Source organism: Phyllostomus hastatus, unplaced genomic scaffold (genome assembly GCF_019186645.2).
Source record: "Phyllostomus hastatus isolate PE091 unplaced genomic scaffold, TTU_PhHast_1.1 phas_scaffold_1674, whole genome shotgun sequence".
NCBI lineage: Eukaryota > Metazoa > Chordata > Mammalia > Chiroptera > Phyllostomidae > Phyllostomus > Phyllostomus hastatus.
In genome coordinates, this window is record NW_025334011.1 from 13,256,110 (window position 1) to 13,278,270 (window position 22,161).

The 22,161-nt window shown below is 39.0% G+C and overlaps 1 protein-coding gene across 1 annotated transcript in view; it reads right to left on the reverse strand.

Moving 5' to 3' along the window:
* LOC123831075 (ankyrin repeat domain-containing protein 26-like) overlaps positions 1-22,161 on the reverse strand; it is a 154,168-nt gene that overhangs the window by 74,259 nt on the left and 57,748 nt on the right. The window contains 3 exon segments of the mRNA XM_045857710.1: positions 8,015-8,068; positions 8,163-8,191; positions 12,760-12,832. Of these exon segments, the coding sequence (XP_045713666.1) occupies positions 8,015-8,068; positions 8,163-8,191; positions 12,760-12,832 (156 nt within the window).

The following is a 22,161-nucleotide window of genomic DNA, read 5'->3' on the forward strand; positions in this document are numbered from 1 at the left end:
CTACCTAACAATAACATATCAGAAACAAAAGCCAGGGGAAAAACCCATTTGATATAGCAACAAGAAAAATAAAGTACTTAGCAATAAGCTTAACCAAGGAGGTGAAAGACCTATACTCAGAAAATTACACAACATGGAAAGAGTAAATTAAGAAAGCCAGAAGTAAATGAAGGTGTATTGCATGTTCATTGATGGGAAGAATTATCATCAACAAAATGTCCATATCATCCAAAGCTATTTATAGATTCAACACAATACCTTTTAAAATACCAAAGGCATATTTCACAGATATAGAGGAAACATTTCAAAAATTTATATGGAACCATCAACGACCCCAAAAAGCTGCAGCAATTTTGAGAAAGAAAAAGATAGTAGGTGGGATCACCGTACCTGAAGCAAACTATATTACAAGGCCACAGTACTCAAAACAGTCTGGTACTGATATAAGAACAGACACATAGATCAATGGAACATAATAGAGGGCCCAGAAAATAAACCCAAGTCTCTATGGCCAATTACTATTCAATGAAGGGGGCAGAAGCATAAAAGGGAATAAAAACAGCCTCTTCAGCAAAAGGTTTTGGGAAATCTGGACAGCTAATTGCAAACAAAAATGAAACTCAACCATCATATTACAGCAAACACAAAAATAAACTCAAGATTGATAAAAGACTTAAACATAAGTCATGATACCATAAAAGTCCTAGAGGAGAAGATAGGCAGGAAACTCTCAGATATTCCACACAGAAATATTCTCACCATTATGTCCCCTAGAAAAGGGTCATAAAGAAGAGAATAGACAAGTGGGACCTCATCACAATGAAATGTTTCTGCATGGCTAAAGCATAATAACCAAAATGAAAAGGGGACCACCTGTATGAAAAATATATTTGCCAATGTACCTTGGACAAGGGTTTGGTCTTCCAAATATATAAAGAACTCACACAAATCCACACTGGGAAGACAACCAATCAGATTAAGAAGTGGGCAAATGACCTGAACAGAAACTTCTCCAAGGAGATCATACAGAGGGCTCACAGACATATGAAAAGAATCACAGCAAAACAAGACATCAGAGAGATAAAAATCAAAATGACCATACAATTCCACTTCACACCAGTCAGAGTGACCATCATAAACAAATCAACAAAGAGTAAGTGCTGGTGAGGTTGTGGAAAAAAGGGAAACATAGTGCACTGTTGATGGAATTGCAAACTGGTGAAGCCACAGTGGAAAACAGGATGGAATTTCCTGAATCTAAAAAGGGAATTGCCATTTGACAGAGCAATTCCACAGCTGGGATTTTACCTTAAGAATCTGCAAACAGTAATTCAAAAGAACTCGTACATCCCAATATTCATAGAAGCACAATTTACCGTAGCCAAGTGATGGAAGCAGCCTGGGTGCCCATCAGTGTATGCATGGATCAATAAACTGTGGTACATTTACACAATAAAAATATCTCCCAGCAGACAGAAAGAAGGAGCTCCTACCCATCATGAAAACACAGATGGAACCAGAGAGCATTATGCTAAGTGAAGTAAGCAAGGTGGTGGAAGACAAATACCACATGATCCCACCTATAAGTGCAACCTAAAAAACACACCAAACAAACAAGCAAAATACAACAGAGTCACTGAAATTAAAAACAAACCAACAGTAACCAGAAGGGAGGGAGGAAAGATATAACTTGGCAAAGAAGTGAAAGGGTCATAAAAGAACATATATAACGGACCTATGGACAAAGCCACAGGGGGGTAGGATTGAAAGTGGGAGGTAGGAGTGGATAGGGTGAGTAACAGTTGTTGGGAAATGGAGAAAATTGTATTCGAAATTCAACAAATATTAAGGATATACATCAAAAAGGAAAATAAATCCAAAACAATATTGATAGGCTAAGGAGCCTCTGGAAAAACCTCAAACCTACCTACACCCAAATCATCGGGCTGCCAAAGGAGAAGAAAAAAAGGGAGGATTTGAAAACTTCCTTGAAAATATAATGAAAGAAAACTTCCCCAATTTGGTGAAGGGAACACAGATACAATCCAGGAAGCACCCAGTACATGTATCAAAATTGACTCAAAGAGGATCACAGCAAGGTACATCATAATTAAAATGCCAAAAGTTAATGATACACATAATTATTAAAATCCACAAGAGAAATGCAGAGAGTTAGCTGCAAAGGCATTCCCCTGAAAATAGCTGATTTCTCAAAATAACTTTGCAGGCTAGAATAAATTGGGGAGAATTATTCAAAGAGATGGAAAGCAAGGACCTATGATCTAGACTACTCTATCCAGCAATGCTATCATATGAAATGGAAGGGCCCATACAATGCCCCTCAGACAAGATAAAGCTAAAGAATTTCTCCATCGCCAAGCCATTATTTTATGAAATGATAAAGGGATGATGCATTTATGAAAAACAGGATCAGAAGTACGAACAACATAGTGGCAATAAATTCACCACTATCAACAATGGGATCGAAAAACCAGCTAAGCAAACAAGCAGAACAGAAACAGAATCATACCTCTGGAGATCATTTGGAGGGTTATCAGTTGGCAGGAGGAAGGGGAAGCATGGTGGGAAAGGTGCAGGAAGTAACAAGTACAAATTGGTAGGTACTCAGTAAACAGGGCAATGTTAAGAACAGTACAGGAAGTGAAGTAGCCGAAGAACTTATATTCATGACCTGTGGACTGCAACTAAGGGGAGAATGTCTGTAGGGTATGGGGGAGATTGGGTTGAGGGGAGCAAAGGGGATAAAATTGGGACAAATGTAATAGCATAATCAATAAAATATATTTTAAAAAACACAACATGTTACCGACCTCAGTTGGTAACTTTTACCTAGGTAAAAGTCAAAATTCAAAGAAACATGTTCCAACAGTAGAAAAACCTAAGAGTCTAAAAAATTAAACATCTAAGAATCCCTTATAAATGTAGGGATGCTAAACTGGGAACTTTACCATATCAAAAGAGAAGTAAGAACACCTCATGTGAAGATTACATTTTAGAATTTTTGTTTTTTTTTCCTGTAAACATCAAACATGAGTCCCAACAGTGGGATCTGCACTACTTATTTCATAAACTACCATTAAAATTGCAAAAGAAAGAAATTAGGGATTAGAAGAATCAGAGCACTCAAACATTTTCATGTGTTGCTTTCCAGACTTAAATTTCCGGTACCAAATTTACCTGATCTGGAGGTGTGAACAGAATTCGTTCCGACTACTTTTTGAGGAACACAATCTGTCCTGTTAATGGCATGCTGAATAAGATTAAAGAAAAAAAGATTAGTAAATAATATACATTTCATTTAATTTGTTTTTAATCCCTCAATATAAAAACATAAAACTTATTACCTTTGAGGAGGAAAAACTTTCAGGGGAATCTACAAAGCAAAAGGAATTATCCTCAGTTATATGAAAGTTAACATTCATACAGAGTTAGTATGGAGCTGAATCTTCATGCTTGGATTTCGATATGATTACATTAGATGTTAGTTGTTCATTTTTTTTCCATGGGGTGGTTTGATAAGTAGACCAATTAAACTGAGACACAGAACACACTACAAATACTGAAAGAAAAAACAAGAATATAGATTTAACAAAACATGCAGTTGAGATGTCAAGAGTATAATTATGTTTTTAAAGATTCTAATTAAAAGAGAAATGGGTGCATACACCAAAGTGACCCTAATTCCTGATGGGAGCAAAGTGATCTTGAATCAGAGAAACAAGTCATGACCTGGAAAGAATAAATGTGAAACAGGATGCAACAGTATATCCTTCATGCAAACATCAGAATCATTTATACCTTATGTAACAAGTACTTATCATGTTCATTAAATGTTCTGTAATGTGGGAAGTACACGATCTTGAGTAGAGGTCAGTTTAATACATAATTCATTTGTCAACAGAGAATGTGTTATGACTTCATCAGCTTGGATATACTCTTATAGAGTAATAGTTATTAGAAATATTCCACTTATCCCATAGCACATGTGCTACTACTCTGCTTACATTTCTTCTATCCTCTACTTTAGCCACCTTAGTTTCTGGATCTACTCATGCAAGCAGATTAAAAAAAAGAACACCTAAGACCTATAGCCAACATCATACTCAACTGACAAAGCCTACAATCTTTCTCATGAAGATCATGAACAAGACAAGTATGTCCACTGTCACCACTACACAATAGTGGAAGTACTAGCCACAGTGATCACACAAGAAAAAGAAATAAAAGGCTTCCAAATTAGAACACTGGAAGGAAACTGTCATTGTTTGCAGATAACATTATGTTGTACATGGAAAATCCTATAGACTCCACAAAAAAGCTACTCGATTTAAGAAGTGAATTTCACAAAACGGAGGCATACAAAGTCCATATTCAGAAAGCAAAGGCACTTTTGTATGCCAACCATGAAATTTCAGAAACAAAAGCCAGGGGGAATAACTCATTTGACATAGCAATAAAAAAGATAAAGTACCTAGGAATAAACTTAACCAAGGAGGTGAAAGACCTATACTCAGAAAACTACACAACAGAACAGAAAGAAATTAAGAAAGGAACAAATTAATGGAAGTATATTGGATATTCATTGATGGGAATAATTAATTTCATCAATATGTCCATACTGCACAAAGAAATTTCCAGATTCAACGCATTCCCTTTTGAACAGCCAATGACATTTCCAAGATATAGTGTGGCAGGAAAAGAAACTGCTCTCTGTAACACTTTCAAGTTTTGTCAGGACAAAAGTTAAGCAAAAGTTATTTTTAGGTAAGGAGCTGGCTAGCGGGGTTGCTAGGTAACGTTATCTCAAGGTCACTAACCTTGCCCCTGTTTCTGAATGCTTGCTTTCAGCAGCTGGTCCCCCTCCCTTTCTGCCTGTGTAACTGGTATATATAAAGGACCCCTAACCCAGCCTTTTCAGCTCAGGATTTGGGAATTGACTCCCTTGAGCACTGCTCGAGTAATAAAGTTTGTGCTTCATTATCTCCCCGCATGTGGGTAGATTTTCCACAACAATAGGACAAACATTTCAAAATTTACATGGAACCAGTCGCAATGCCAAATAGTGGCAGCAACTTTGACAAAGAAGAACAAAGTAGGTGGGATCACCATACCTGACAAAAAAAAACATATTATAAGGACTCAATACTCAAAAACAGTCTGGTACTGGCATGAGAACAGACACATAGATCAATGGAACATAATAGAGCACCTAGAAAATAAACCCATGTCTGTATGGCCAATTAATATTTCATAAAGGGGGCGGAAGCATAAAAGGGAATAAAAACAGCCTCTTCAGCAAAAGGTTTTGGGAAATCTGGACAGCTAATTGCAAACAAACATGAAACTCAACCTCCAGCTTACACCATACACAAAAATAAATTCAGGATGCATAAAGACATAAACATAAGTCATGATACCATAAAATTCCTTGAGGAGAAGATAGGCAGGAAACTCTCAGATATTCTACACAGAAATATTCTCACACAATGTCCCCTAGACCAAGGGTCATAAAGGAGAGAATAGATGAATGGGACTACATCACAATTAAAAGCTTCAGGATGGATAAAGAATACATTAGCAAAATGAAAGGCAACCAACTGCATGGGAAAATATATTTGCAAATGATACCTCAGACAAGGGTTTGGTCTCTTAAATATATAAAAAACTCACACAAATCCACCCCGGAAAAACAAACAATCAAATTAAGAAATGGGAAAAGGACTTGAATAGAAACTTCTTCAAGAAGGACATACAGATGACTCACAGGCATATGAAGGGACGCTCAGTAAAGAGAGCCATAAAAGAGATGAAAATAAAACCGACCATATGATTCCACTTCACACCGGTCGGAGTGGCCATCATGAACAAATCAACAAAGAGTAAGTGCTGATGAGGTTGTGGAAAAAAAGGAAACATAGTGCACTATTCTTGGAATTGCAAACTGGTCCAGCTACAGTGGAAAAGATGATGGAATTTTCTCAAGAAACTACAAATGGAATTGCCACTTGACAGAGCAATTCCACTGCTGGGATTTTTCCATAAGGATCCACAATCACTAATTTAAAGAACAAGTACACCCCAAGGTTCATAGGAGCACAATTTACAATAGCCAAGTGCTAGAAGCAACTGAGATAACCAGCAGTACATGAGTGGACCAATAGACTGTGGTACATTTACACAATAAAAATACCTCCTAGCAGAAACAAAGAAGGAGCTCCTACCCTTCATGAAAACATGGATGGAAGCAGAGAGCAAGAATGTCAGTGAAGCAAGCCAGGCGGTGGAAGACAAACACCACGAGATCTCACTCTAAGTGGAACCCAATTACACACACACACACACACACACACACACACACACACACACACAAGCAAGCAAAATGAAACCAGAGCCACTGAAATTAGGAAGGACATGACAGTTGCCGGAGGGGAGGGGGGAGGGACTTAACATGGGAAAGGAGCGAAAGCCTCGTGAAAGAACACGAGCGCAGGGGCTCTGGACAAAGCCACAGGGAGGTAGGATTCAGGATGGGAGGTAGGGGTGGGTTGCACGGGGCAAAGCTTATTGGGGAGCGGACAAAACCGTATTCACACATCGATAAAAAAGTTACGTATATACATGAAGAAGGAAATAAATCCAAAACCACATTGATAGGCTGAGGAGCCTCTGGAAAAACCCTCAAACCTCCCAACACCCAAATCATAGGGCTGCCTGAAGGAGAAGGAAAAAAGGGAGGAATTGAAAACCTCTTTGGAAACATAATGAAAGAAAACTTCCCCAATTTGGTGAAGGGAATACACATGCAAGTGCAGCAAACACACAGAATCCCTGTCAAAATGAACCCAAAGAGGATCACAGCAAGGCACATCATAATTAAACTGCCAAAGGTTAACGGTACACGAGACTCTTGAAAACAGCAGGACAAAGGCAACTCTCTAGTTGCCTACAAAGGAATTGCCCTGAAAGCATCAGCCGATTTCTCAAAAGAAACTTTGCAAGCCAGAAGGGGCTGGGAAGAAGTATTCAAAGTGATGGAAAGCAGGGACCTCCGACCTACATTGCTCTACCCAGCAAAGCTATCATTTGGAGTGGGAGGGCAGGAACAGTGCCTCTGAGACCAGATAAAGCTAAAGAGAGTTTCCCATCACCAAGCCATTATTTTGTGAAATGCTAAAGGGTCTCAATCACGAAAAAGAGGATCCGCACTATGAACATCACAGTGGCAGTACATTCACAACTATCAACAAAGGCATGGAAACACCAACTAAGCAGACAAGCAGAAGGAAACCAGAATCACAGCCACGGAGATCATTTGGAGGGTCATCAGTTGGGAGGAGGAAGGGGAAGCATGGGGCGGGGTGGGGGTGGGGGGAAGGTGCAGGAATTAACAGGTACAAACTGGTAGACACTGAGTAGACAGGGAATGTTGAGAACGGTACAGGAAGTGAAGTAGCCGAAGATCTCGTATTCACGACCCGTGGACTTCAACTAAGGGGAGAAGGGCTGAAGGGAATGGCAGAGGCTGGGTTGAGGGGAGCAAAGGGGAAACAATGGGCACCGTTGCACTGGCATAATCAATAATGTACATTTTTAAAACACAAGACATATTGGCAACTTACATTTTTCCCTATGTAAAAGTGAAAATTCAAGTAAACATGTTAAAACCGTAGAAACAACTCAGAGTCCAAAATTTAACATGGAGGCATCCCTAATCGTGTAGGGATTCTAAACTGGGAACTTTACGGTATCCAAACAAAAGTAAAAACATCATATTTAAAGTTTACATCTTAGAAATGGTGGGATATTTTTTCTCTGAATATCAAACCTGAGTCCCAACAATGTCATCTACATTACTTATGTCAAACCCTACCATTCAACTTGCACAGGAAAGACATTAGGAATAAGAGCACCATGAGCTTGTCAAATGTTTTCACGTACTCCTTTGCAGACTTCAATTTCGGGTAGAAAATTTACCTGGTCTGGATTTGTGTACCGAAATCTTTCCGGCTGCTTTTTTAGGAAGAGGATCTTTCACTTCCACCGCAGCCTGAAAGAGTTTTGAAACAACATGATCAATTAGTCATATGCATTTCCTATAATCTGTTGGTGATACCTCAGTATAAAAAGATAAAAGTTCTTACCTTCGAGGGAGAAATATCCTCGGGAGAATCTGAAAAGCAAACGGACATATCCTCAATTATATGAAAATACGGAAGGCAACTATACATTCCCTCAGGGATAGTATGGAGCTGAGAGCTCAAGGCCGGCTTTGGAAATTATCACAGTAGGTGTTAGCTGTCCCTTTTTTCTTTTTTTTTTTAGCTGTGCATGGATAAGAAGGTCAACTGCACAGAAACACAGAATACGCTACGAATACCGAAGGAACAAACAAGAACAGAGGTCTAACAAAACCAGTGTGGCTGTGATGTCAAGAGTATAATTACGTTCCTAAACATTCTAACTAAAAGAGCAATGTGAGCATATACCAAATAGATCTTCGTGCCTGACGGGAGAAACGTCATCCTGGACGAGAGAAACACGTCATGACCGGAAGAGAATCAATGTGAAACAGAATGCAACAGCATATCCTTCGAGACAACACCAGAACCATCTATACCTCAGGCAACAAGTATTTAGATGTTCATCCAAGTGCTCTGTAATTTGGGAAGGACACAATTGAGAGGGCAGCTCAGTTTAACCCATAATTCCATTATAAACAGACAATGTGTTACGGCTCCATCAGCTCGGATACACACGTCCAGAGTACCGGTTAATAGAAATATTCAATCTCTGCCATACCCATTTAGGCTACTGGTATGCCTACATTTCTTGTACCATCTACTTCGGCCATCTTAGTGTCTTGATCTACTCATGCCTGCAGGTTCGTAAAACACTTCTAACACCTACAGCCAACGTCTTACTCAATGGGGGTGAAAACTAGGAGCCTGCTCTCTGAGACCAAGAGTAAGACAAGGATGTCCACCGCCACCACTTTTCTTCAACGCGGGACGGGAAGGCCTGGCCTCAGGGATCGGACAACAGACACAAAGGAGACACTTCCAAATTGGAATGTTGGAAGTGAAACTGTCATTGCTCCCAGATGACATCATGGTGAATATGGAAAATCCTACAGAGCCCACTGAAAAACTACTCCACCTAGGAAGTGAATTTCGCAAAAACGGTGGCACTCAAAGTCACTCTGCAGAAAGCAAAGGCATTGTTCTACACCACCAATGAAACATCAGAAGTGAGAGCCAGGGAAAAACACCCGTTGGATATAGCCACGGGAAAATAAAGTACCCAGGAAGAAACTTAACCCAGGAGGTGAAAGACCTGTACTCAGAAAAGTACACAACGTGGCAGAAAGAAATTAAGAAAGGCACAAATTAGTGGAAGTATACTGCATCTTCCTAGACGGGAAGAATTCTCATCATCAAAACGTTCATACGTCTCCCAGCAATTCACAGATTCCACTCATTCCCTGTGCAACTACCAATGACGTTTCACAGAGGGAGAATGAACATTTCAAACATTTACACGGAACCATGCACGACCAGGGAGAGCTGCCAGCAATTTTGGGAAAGAAGCAAAAGTAGGTGGGATCACCATCCCTGACAGCAAACTCCGTGACATGGCCACAGTACAAAAAGCAGTGTCCTACCGGCAGGAAAACAGACACATAGATCAGTGGAACAGAACAGAGAGCCCAGCAATGAACATATAGCAATGGGAGCATATAGCATGTTCATTGTTGTAAGAATTAACATCATCAAAATGTCCATACTACCCAAAGCAATTTATAGATCCAACACATTCCCTATTGAACTATCAATGACATTTTACAGATATAGGAGAAACATTCCAAAAATTTACATGGAGCCATCCATGACCCTGAATAGCTGCAGTAATTTATAGAAAGAAGAACAAAGTAGGTGGGATCACCATACCTGAACGCAAACTGTATTACAAGGCCATGATACTCAAAATAGTCTGGTACTGGCATAAGAACAAACACATAGATCAATGGAACAGAGTAGAGAGCCCAGAAATAAATTCAAGTCTCTATGGTCAATTAATATTCAACAAACTGGGCAGATGCATAAAATGGAATTAAAAACAGCCTCTTTGGCAAATGGTGTTGGAAGATCTTGACACTTACATGCAAACAAAAATAAAATTTGACCACCAACTTACACCATGCACAGAAATAAAGTCAAAGGGGATAAAAGACTTAAACATAAGTTGTGATACCATAAAGGTCCTAGAAGAGAAGATAGGCAGGAAACCCTCAGATATTCTTTGCAGCAATATTCTCACCATTATGTCCTGTAGACCAAGGGTCATAAAGGAGAGAATAGACAAATGAGACTTAATCACAATTAAATGCTTCTGCATGGCTGCATGGCTAAAGAAACATAAGGAAAATGAAAAGGGAACCAACTCTATGGGAAAATATATTTGACAATGATACCTCAGAGAATGGTTTGGTCTCCCAAATACATAAAGAATTCACACAACTCCACACCAGGAAGAAAAACAATCCAATTAAGAAATGGGCAAAGGACTTGAACAGACACCTCTCCAAGGATGACATACAGAAGGCCCAGAGACATGAAAGTATGCTTAGCAAAACGAGCCATTAGAGAAATGCAAATTGAATCCACCATATGATTCACTTCTCATAGGTCAGAGTGGCCATCACAAATCAATCAAAAAGAGTAAGTGCCAGAGATGTTTTGTAGAAAAAGGAACTCTAGTGCACTGTTGGTAGAAATGCAAACTTGTGAAGGCACAGTGGAAAACAGTATGGAATTTCCTCAAGAAACTAAAAATGGAATTGCCATTTGACAGAGCAATTCCACTGTTGGGATTTTACCCTAAAAATTTGGAAACAATAATTCAAAAGAATCTGTGCACCCCAATGTTCATAGCACCACAATTTACCATAGCCAAGCACTGGAAGCAGCCTAGGTGCCCATCAGTACATGAGTGGGTCAACAAACTGTGGTACATTTACACAATAAAATTACCTCCCAGCAGAAAAAAAGAAGGAACTCCTACCCTTCTTGACAACACAGATGGAAACAGATAGCATTATGCTAAGTGAAGTAAGCCAGGTGGTGGAAGACAAATACCATATGATCTCATCTATAAGTGGAACATAACTAACAAAACAAACAATTAAGCAAAACATAACCGGAGTCACTGAATTTAAAAACAAACTGACAGTAACCGGAGGGGAGAGAGGATGGACGTAATGTGACAAAGAGGGGAAAGTGTTGTGAAAGAATATGTGTAAAGGGCATATGGACAAAGCCAAAGGGGAGTAGGATTGAGGGTGGGAGGGAGGGGTGGGTATCAAGGGCAAGGCTTGTTGGGGAATGGAGAAAACTGTATTTGTACACCAGTAAAAAATAAGTATATACATGAAGAAAGATATAAATCCAAAACAACGTTGATAGGCTAAGGAGCCTCTGCAAAAACATCAAACCTCACAACACCCAAATCATAGGGCTGCCAGAAGGAAAAGAAAAAAAGGGAGGAATTGAAAACTTCTTTGAAAATATAATGAAAAAAAACTTTTTCAATTTGGTGAAGGGAATACACATACAAGTCCAGGAAACACACAGAATCCCTGTCAAAATGAACCCAAAGAGGATCACAGCAAGGTACATCATAATTACAATTCCAAAGGTTAACTATACACAAGATTCTTAAAAGCAGCAAGAGAATAACAGAGAGTTGCCTATAAAGGAGTTGCCTTGAGGATGTCAGCTGATGTCTCAAAAGAAACTTTGCAGGCCAGAAGGGACTGGGAAGAAGTATTCAAAGTGATGGAAAGCAAGGACCTACAACCTACATTACCCAGCAAAGCTGTCATTTGGAATGGAAGGGCAGATACAGTGCCTCTCAGACAAGGTTAAGCTAAAGGAGTTCCTCATCACCAAGCCATTATTTTATGAAATGCTAAAAAGGCTACTTTAAGAAAAATGGGATCAAAATTTATCAACATCACAGTGGTAATAAATTCACAACTATCAACAAAGGCATTGAAAAACTAACTGAGCAAACAAGCAGAACAGAAACAGAATCATAGCCATAGAAATCATTTGGAGGGTTATCAGTTGGGAGGAAGGAGAAGCATGAAAGGAAAGGTGCAGGAATTAACAAGTACAAATTGGTAGGTAGTGAGTAGACAGGGAATGTTAAGAAGGGTATGGGAAGTGAAATAGCTGGAGAACTGATATTCATGCCCCACGGGCTTCAACTCAGGGAAGAATGGCTGAAGGGAATGGGGGAGATTGGGCTGAGTGGAGCAAAGGGGATAAAATTGGGACAATTGTAACAGCACAATTAACAAAATACACTTTTAAAACATGACATATTGGCAACTTACATTTTACCCTAGGTAAAAGGCAAATTCAAATAAACATTTTAAACTATAGAAAAATCTTAGAGTCTAAAAATTAATACATAGAAATCCCCAATAGTATAGGAATTCTAAACTGGGAAAATTATGGTATCTAAAAAAACATCTTCTTTAACATTTACATTTTAGAAATATTGTTTTTTTTCCTGTAAACATCAAACCTGAATCCCAACAATGGCATCTACATTACTTATGTTAGAACCTACCATTAAACTTGCAAAAGAAAAAAATTAGGAATAAGAACACTATGAGCATGTCAAATATTTTATGTACTCCTTTCCAGAGTAAAATTCAGGTAGAAAATTTACCTGGCCTGGATGTTTGTGCTGAAGTTGTTCCGACTGCTTTTTTAGAAAGAGGATCTTTCACTTCAATAGCAACCTAAAAGAGTTTTGAAACAAGGTAATTAATAAGTAATATTAATTTCCTATCATCTGTTGGCAATACCTCAATATAAAAACATAAAAGTTATTACCTTTGAGGAGGAAATTTTTTCAGGAGAATCTAAAAAGCAAAGGGACATATCCTCAATTAATGAAAATATGAAAGCCAACTATACATTCATGCAGGGTTAATATGGAGCTGAATCCTCACGCTTGACTTTGGAAATGATTACACTAGGTGTTAGTTGTTCATTTTATCTTTTCAAGGGGTGGGTGGATAAGAAGATCAACCAAACAGAAATATAGAATACACTACAAATATTGAAGGAACAAATAAGAAGATAGGTTTAACAAAACATGCAGTTAAGATGTCAAGAGTATAATTATGTTTCTAAAGACTCTAACTGAAAGAGAAATGTGTGCAAATACCAAAGTGATCTTCATGCCTGATGGGAGAAAAGGGATCTTCAATCAGAGAAACAAGTTGTGACCTGAACAGAATAAATGTGAAACAGAATGCAACAGCATATCCTTCAAGATAACAGAATCATTTATACCTTATGCAACAAGTATTTTGATGTTCATCAAAGTGTTCTGTAATTTAGGAAGTATACAATTGAGAGAGCAGGTCAGTTTAGTACATAATTCAATTACCAACAGAGAAAGTGTTATGACTTCATCAACTTGGATATACACTTATAGAGTAATAGTTAATAGAAGTGTTCAATTTATGCCATATCAGAACAGGTTACTGGTATGTCTACATTCCTTGTATCCTCTAATTTAGCCATCTTAGTTTCTTTATCTACTCATGCAAGAAAATTCATAAAACACATCTAAGACCTACATCCAACATCCTATTCAACGGGTGCAAAAACTAAAAATTTTCTCACAAATATCAATAACAAGACAAGGATGTCCACTGTCACCACTTCTATTCAACATAATACTGGAAGTCCTAGCCACAGTGGTCAGACAACAAAAAGAAATAAAAGGCATCCAAATTAGAAAGCTGGATGGAAAATTGTCATTGTTTGCAGATGACATCATGGTGTACATGTAAAATCCTATGGACTCCATTGAAAACTACACCATCTAATATGTGAATTTGGCAAAACAGCGGTATACAAAGGTGATATTCATACACCAGAGGCCTTTTTGTATACCAATAATCAAATATTGGAAACAGAAATCAGGAGAAAATCCCCTTTGATATGGTAACAAGAAAAATAAAGTACCTAGGAATAAAGTTAACCAAGGAGGTGAAAGACCTGTACTCATAGAACTGCACAGCATGGAAGAAACAAATTAAGGAAGACACAAATAAATGGAAGTGTATACCTGTTGGGGTCTGCCCTGCCTGGTCTCAGGAAGCTGTAACCCCCCATGACTTAGGCTGAGTGAGAGACCTCCGGACCAGGAGCCACTTAGGAGGCAAAATGTATTTCCTTGGCATGAATGCTGCCTGTTCTGTGCCTGGCCTCCTATGCTTGATCAGTTAGCCAATGACGGGTAAGATTTCCCATGGAGGGAATTTCCTAAGACAGGCATGATCAGGAGAAGGCCTCAGGGAAGAGACTCGGGGCTGTGGAAATGAAGGGGTGATGGACATCAACCCTGCCCCCTTGGCTTTGCCAAAGCCTGAGTCCTTGTTCTTAGATGTGAGAAATCCAAGTCTCCTGGCTGCCTTTGTCTCCTCTGCTCGACTCAGGCCTGTGGAAATAGCAGGGACGGTGCAGCTCAGACCAGACTCAGTGGACCCCCAAGGTAATGAGGCCTGGGACATAGAATATGCAAAATCCTGTGAGATCTGCTTGCTGGAGGATGCTATTGAATTAGAATTTGAAGGCACAAGCGGGAAATGAGACTAGCTTTTTAGGTCCTGTAGTGATAAAACCCCAAATTTTGCCCACAATCCCAGCAGGAGTTCTGTCAGCACCTTTGAAAGTTACTTATTCCTTTTGATCTTTTCTGGCAGACTGTGAAGCCACAAACTGAGTATGTATTCTTAATAGAAACCGACTGAGACGGGGGCTTGAGGCACTCTCCACTAGAGAGAGTGGCCGTTCTGTCCCTTCCCCACAGGACCCGGTTGTCTCTGTGTATTTTTTTCTCATGTTTTGGTAAGCATCCACAGCAGGGATGGATACTGCTGGCCAGTATCTGCCACATATACCGTGTTCATGGATTGGAAGAATTAACATGATCAAAGTGTCCATACTACGCAAAGCAATTTATAGATTCAACTTAATCCTTATTAAAATATCAATGACTTATTTCACAGATGTAGAACAAACATTTCCAAAATTTATATGGGCCCATGAACAACCCTATATAGCTGTAGCAGTATTGAGAAAGAACAAAGTTGGTGGTATCATCATACCTGAAATCATACAAGGCTGTGGTAATCCAAACAGCCTGGTACTGGCATCAGAACAGACATATAAATCAATGGAACAGAATAGAGAGCCCAGAAATAAATCCAAGTCTCTAGGGTCAATTAATAATCAACAAAGTGGCAGATGCATTATTCTAACTGAAATAAGCCAGGTGGTGAATGACAAATACCATATGACCTCACCTCATCAACAAAAAAACAGCAAGCAAAATATAACCAGAAAATTGAATTAAAGAATAATCTGGGAAGAGGAAGATGGCAGTGTGGCAGGAGGGAGCAGATTCCACTTTCCCCTACACATGGGAGAAAAACTAACCAAGCTATGGAGGAACAGAACAAAAAGCCAAGAATATCACAAAATCTATGAAAATAGGAGATAAAAAATTATAGTGGACATTGAAAAACCAGATGGTAAAGAGACTGGTTCAGGATAATAAGGGCCCAGGGATCAGCGGAGGGACCAGGGAGGTTGCAGCCCCCAGGCCTGGTGCTCCCAAGTCTGCCTTGGGGCACTCGGGAGAGAGCTGGATCAACCGTTCCCTCCCTGGCCAAATAAGGATTGAGCAGCACTGGGGGAGGCCTCATTGCTTGAAGGCACAGAGAGAGGATTGAGAACTGAAAAACAATCCCACAGGAGCTGTGAGCACTCACACATAGCCCTGGGAAGAGTGTGAGTCCCAGCCTGTGTGACCAAGGGTAGCCTGGCCATTCACCCACACCCCCAACCCGGAGAGAGTGTGGTTTTGTGGAAGACCCAGACCCAACAGCCCTGAACACAGAAAAGTCACAGACACTCCACAGGATCCCTGGTGCCCAAGCTGAGAACTCCGGGAAAGTGTGTGCCCCTTGGGATCCCTAGAGCTCACACTGTGAACCTGGAAAAGGTGTGGGTGCTCTGCAGGATCCTGGAGCCCTCGGTGGTGAGCTCCAGAGAGTGTGTTTAGGAGTGCCCAGACCCATACCCAGGTCCCTGTGGAGAGGCACCAGACCAGCTCTGGGGAGAATGCATGGCTAGCCCTGGGGACAGTATGCCAGAGGCTCAGTTCTGACTGGGAAGAGAGAAAAGCGATTCCAATCACCCCTCAGTCTGCGGGAGCCAGCAAGACCAGAAAAACTGGTTTGGCTACTTAGAAACCAACAAGAGGGGTTTTTGTTTGTTTGTTTGTTTGTTTGATTGATTTTATCTTTTTTAAGTAACTTTTATTTTTTAATTCTTATTATTGTTATATCTCTCAATTCCTTATGCTTCTTTCTTTCACTCTGGTGTTATTCCTTCCTTTCCAAATTTATCGCTTCTTCATTCCTTCTTCTGCTTTTTTTCCTTTTTTTTTGAATCTGCAAGTTATTATATATTTGTATTATCTTTTTTTCATTATTCTTACATTTTTTCTATTTTAATAGTATTTTGGTATTCCTCTTCTTTCTGTATAGTCTTCTTTGCTTGGCTGGTTATACTATATTGTTTGATAGGTTTCCCCTGTTATCTCATTCATAGTGTATTGCTAATTTACTGTCCTTCATTTGTGTTCCATTGGTACACTACTCAAGGTTCTATACTCCCTATTCTTGTTATATAGATCTCATAGATTCTGTCATATGATTGTTGCTCTAATATTACTGTAAATAAGACCTATTCCATACAATTGTAAATACTACACAACACCCTCCCCAGATCTCAGCCCACTTCGCGGTTTCCCGAACTCTACTACTGTAGTGGTTAACTCTATCCTCTCACACACTACACCTATTTACTATTCTTTACTCTCACCCTACCTCAGAATCTGACCTCCTGCAGCCTCACTGCTTCCTAGATCCAACTCACAATCCTTTCCTCCCCAACAAGAGTCTTACCTTCTTTCCATCCTTTCTAAAAAGTGGCTAGTGGGGTGGAAGATCATGGTTAACATAATACATAGCCAAAGGGCCTCCTATCTCTTCTCTACTGGCTGCTACTGTAAATATCATAGAATACTCTCTTGCTGTCTTAAACCATTTTGCCTTACCCCTCCAAATGATCACAAAAAAAGAGTAGGTGGAGGCTACGAACATCAGGAGACCTGAAGGAGACTGCACGACTGAATCTCACAGGTATTCTACCACAGAAGTTCACACCATAAACCCAGGGAGCCAGAACAGGTCAATTTAAGAAGCAGAGCCTAACAAGAAGAGTCTCATGGACAATGGGAAGACAAAGAAACAATCCCCAAATGAAGGGAAAGGAGGAAGCCTCAGAAAGAATGCTAAATGAAATAGAGGCAACTCAATTATCAGATATTGAGTTCAAAGCAATGATTATCAGGAAGCTCAACGAGCTCACAATGAGCTACCAGAAACTACAGGGAAGCTACAATGAACTCACTGAAAACTATATCAACATGAAAAATGAAATAGGAACTATCAACAAGGGCCAAAAGGAAATGAAGAATACAATTTCTGAACTGAAGAACACAGTACAAGGAATCAAAAGCAGGATCGATGAAGCAGAAGATTGGATCAGTGAATTGAAGAACAAAGTAGAAGAAAAAAAACACCCAGAAAGAGCAAGAAAAGGAAAAGAGGCTCAGGAAGAATGAAGAGGGATTAAGAGAAATGCAAGACAATATGAAACATAATACTATCCATATAATAGGGATACCAGAAAAGGAAGAAGAAGATCAAGAGATAGAAAAGCTATTTGAAAAAGTAATGATGGAAAACTTCCCTAATTTGATGAGAGAAAAAGTCACACAAATCCAGGAAACACAGAGAGTCCCAATCAAGAGGAACCCAAAGAGGCCCACCTCAAGTACATCATAATTAAAATGGAAAAATTTCAAGATAAAGAGAGAATCTTAAAGGCAGCAAGGGAGAAACAGGAAGTAACATACAAGGGAGCCTCAGTAAGGCTAGCAGCTGGCTTCTCAATGGAAACTCTCCAAGCCAGAAGAGAATGGCAAGAAATATTCCAAGTAATGAGAACCAGAGGTCTGCAACCAAAGCTACTTTACCCAGCAAGGCTCTAAATCAAGATAAAAGGCCAAATAAGAAACTTCCCAGACAAAAGAAGTCTAAAAGAATATACCTCCACCAAACCAGCTCTGCAAGAGATACTAAAGGGACTGCATTAAGGAAAGGAAGGAAAAGAGAGAGAGAGAGAGAGAGAGAGAGAGAGAGAGAGAGAGAGAGAGAGAGACAGACGTAAATGGCAATGAATAAGTACCTATCAATAATAACCTTAAATGTAAATGGGTTACATGCTCCAATCAAAAGACATAGAATAGCTGAATGGATAAGAAAGTATGACCCACACATGTGCTACCTACAAGAGACCTACCTCAGGATAAAAGACCTACACAGGCTGAAAGTGAAGGGCTGGAAACAATTTTTCCAAGCAAATGGACAGGAAAAAAAAGCCAGGGTAGCAATACTAATATCAGACAAAATAGTCTTCCAAAAAAGGACTATAAAGAGAGACCCAGAAGGTCACTTCATAATACTCAAGGGAAGAATCCACCAAGAAGACATAAACATTGTAAACATATATGCACCCAACATAGGAGCACCCAAGTACATAAAGAAAATCTTAGAGGACTTCAAGAAAGATACTGACAGCAACACAATTATAGTGGAAGATTTTAACACCCCACTGTCAAAAATGGACAGACCTTCTAAACAAAATATCAACAAAAATATTGTGGCATTGAACAATGCCCTAGAGGAAATGGACTTAACTGATATATATAGAGCCCTCCATCCCAAAGAAGCTAAATACACATTCTTTTCAAATGCTCATGGAACATTTTCAAAGATAGACCACATGATAGGACATAAAACAAGCCTCAACAAATTCAAGAAAATTGAAATCATACCAAGCATTTTCTTGGATCACAAGGGACTGAAACTAGAAACAAACCCCAAGGAAAAAAACCCCAAAACATTCAAAATCATGGAGATTAAATAGCATGCTATTAAAGAATGAATGGGTCAAGAATGAAATTAGGGAAGAAATCAAAAAGTTTTGAGAAACAAATGAAAATGAACTCACAGCAACCCAAAACTTATGGGACACAGCAAAGGCAGTCCTGAGAGGGAAGTTCATAGCGATACAGGCCTACCTAAAAAAGATAGAAACATTTCAAACAAACAGCCTAACCCTACAAGAACTTGAAGAACAACAACAAAGACAGCCCAGAGCAAGTAGAAGGAAGGAAATAACCAAGATCAGAGCAGAATTAAATGAGACTAAAAGCACAATTATAAGGATCAATGAATCCAGGAGCTGGTTCTTTGAAAAGATAAACAAAATCAACAAGCCTTTAAGCAGAGTCATCAAGAAAAAAAGAGAGAAGACCCAAATAAACACAATCAGAAATGAAAGATGAGAGATTACAAATGATACCACAGAAATACAAAGGATTGTAAGAAATTACTATGAAGAATTATATGCCAAGAAATTTGAAAACCTAGGTGAAATGGACAAATTTCTAGAAAAATATAATCTTCCAAAACTCAGTAAAGAAGCAGAAAGCCTGAACAGACCAATAACAGCAAATGAAATTGAAGCAGTAATCAAAAAACTCCCAACACACAAAAGCCCGGGACCAGATGGTTTCACAGGAGAATTCTGCAAACCATTTAAGGAAGAACTGACCCCCATCCCTCACAGACTATTCCAAAAAATCCAAAAAAGATGGAAGACTCTCAAACTCTTTTTATGAGGCCAGCATCATCCTAATCTCAAAACCAGATAAAGACATAAGAAAGAAAGAAAACTTCAGGTCAATATCACTGATGAACATAGACGCCAAAATCCTAAACAAAATATTGGCAAACCACATCCAACAATACATTAAAAAGATCATACACCATGACCAAGTGTGATTCATCCCAGAGATGCAAGGATGGCATTATAGTCACAAATCAATAAATGTAATATATGATATAAACAAAAGCAAAGACAAAAATCACATGATCATATCAATAGATGCAGAAAAAGCTTTTGATAAGGTACAGCACCCATTTATGATAAAAACACTCAGCAAAGTGGGAATAGAGGGAGCATTCCTCAACATAATAAAGGCCATATATGAGAGACCTACAGCCAACATCATACTCAATGGGCAAAAACTAAAATCTTTTCCACTAAGATCGGGAACAAGACAAGGCTGTCCACTTTCACCACTTCTATTCAATATAGTACTGGAAGTTTTAGCCACAGTGATCAGACAAGAAAAAGAAATAAAAGGCATCCAAATCAGAAAGGAGGAAACAAAACTGTCACTGTTTGCAGATGACATGATAGTGTACATAGAAAATCCTATTGACTCTACCAAAAAACTGCTTGACCTAATAAATGAATTTCGCAAAACAGCAGGATATAAAGTCAATATCCAGAAATCAAAGGCATTTCTGTACACCAACAATGAAACAGCAGAAGCAGAAATCAAGAAAAAAAATCCCATTTGATATAGCAAAAAGAAAAATAAAATACCTAGGAATAAACCTAACCAAAGAGGTAAAAGACCTGTATTCAGAAAACTACACAATACTGAAGAAAGAAATTAAGGAAGACACAAACAAATGGAAACATACACTGTGTTCATGGATTGGAAGAATTAACATCATCAAAATGTCCATACTACCCAAAGCAATTTACACATTCAATGCAATACCTATTAAAGTACCAATGGCATATTTAACAGACATAGAACAAACACTTCAAAAATTTATATGGAACCATAAATAACCCCAAATAGTTGCTCCAATTTTGAGAAAGAAGAGTAAAGTAGGGGGGATCACAATATCTGATACTAAACTATATTACAAGGCCACTGTAATAAAACAGCCTGGTACTGGCATAAAAACAGGCACATGGATGAATGGAACAGAACAGAAAGCCCAGAAATAAACCCAAGTCTCTATGGTCAATTAATATTTGACAAAGGCAGCAGCAACATAAAATGGAGTAAAAACAGCTTCTTCAACAAATGGTGTTGGGAGAACCGGACAGCTACATGCAAAAAAATGAAACTCGAGCACCAATTTACACCTTACACAAAAGTAAATTCAAGGTGGATAAAAGACTTAAATGTAAACCGTGACACCATTAAAATCCTAGAGGAGAACATAGGCAGGAAAATCTCAGATATTTCATGCAGAAACATTTTTACTGGCATGTCCCCTAGACCAAGCGACATAAAGGAAAGAATAACAAATGGGATCTCATCAAAATTAAAAGCTTCTGCACAGCTAAAGAAAACAGTATTAAAATAAAAAGAGAACCAACTGTACAGGAAAACATATTTGCTAATGATACCTCAGACAAGGGTTTAATCTTCAAAATATATAAAGAATTCACATGACTCCACTCCAGAAGACAAGCAACCCAACTAAACAATGCATTAAAGACTTGAACAGACACTTCTCCAAGGACATACAGAGGATCCAGAGACACATGAAAAGATGTTCAATATCGCTGGCTATCAGAGAGATGCAAATTAAAACCAAGTGGGATACCACTGCCCACAGGTCAGAATAGCCATCATAAACAAAGCAACAAACAAGTGTTGGAGAGGCTGTGGAGAAAAGGGGACCCTAGTGCACTGTTGGTGAGACTGCAGACTGGTACAACCACTATGGAAAACAGTATGGAACTTCCTCAGAAAACTAAAGATGGATCTGCCTTTTGACCCTGCAATTCCACTGCTAGGATTATATCCTAAGAACCCTGAAACACCAATCCAAAAGAACCTATGCACCCCAATGTTCATAGCAGCACAATTTACAATAGCTAAGTGCTGGAAGCAACCTAGGTGCCCATCAATAAATGAATGGATCAAAAAACTATGGTATATTGACACAATGGAATTCTATGCCGCAGAAACAAAGAAGGAGCTCCTACCCTTTGCACCAGCATGGATGGAGCTGGAAAGCATTACGCTAAGTGAAAT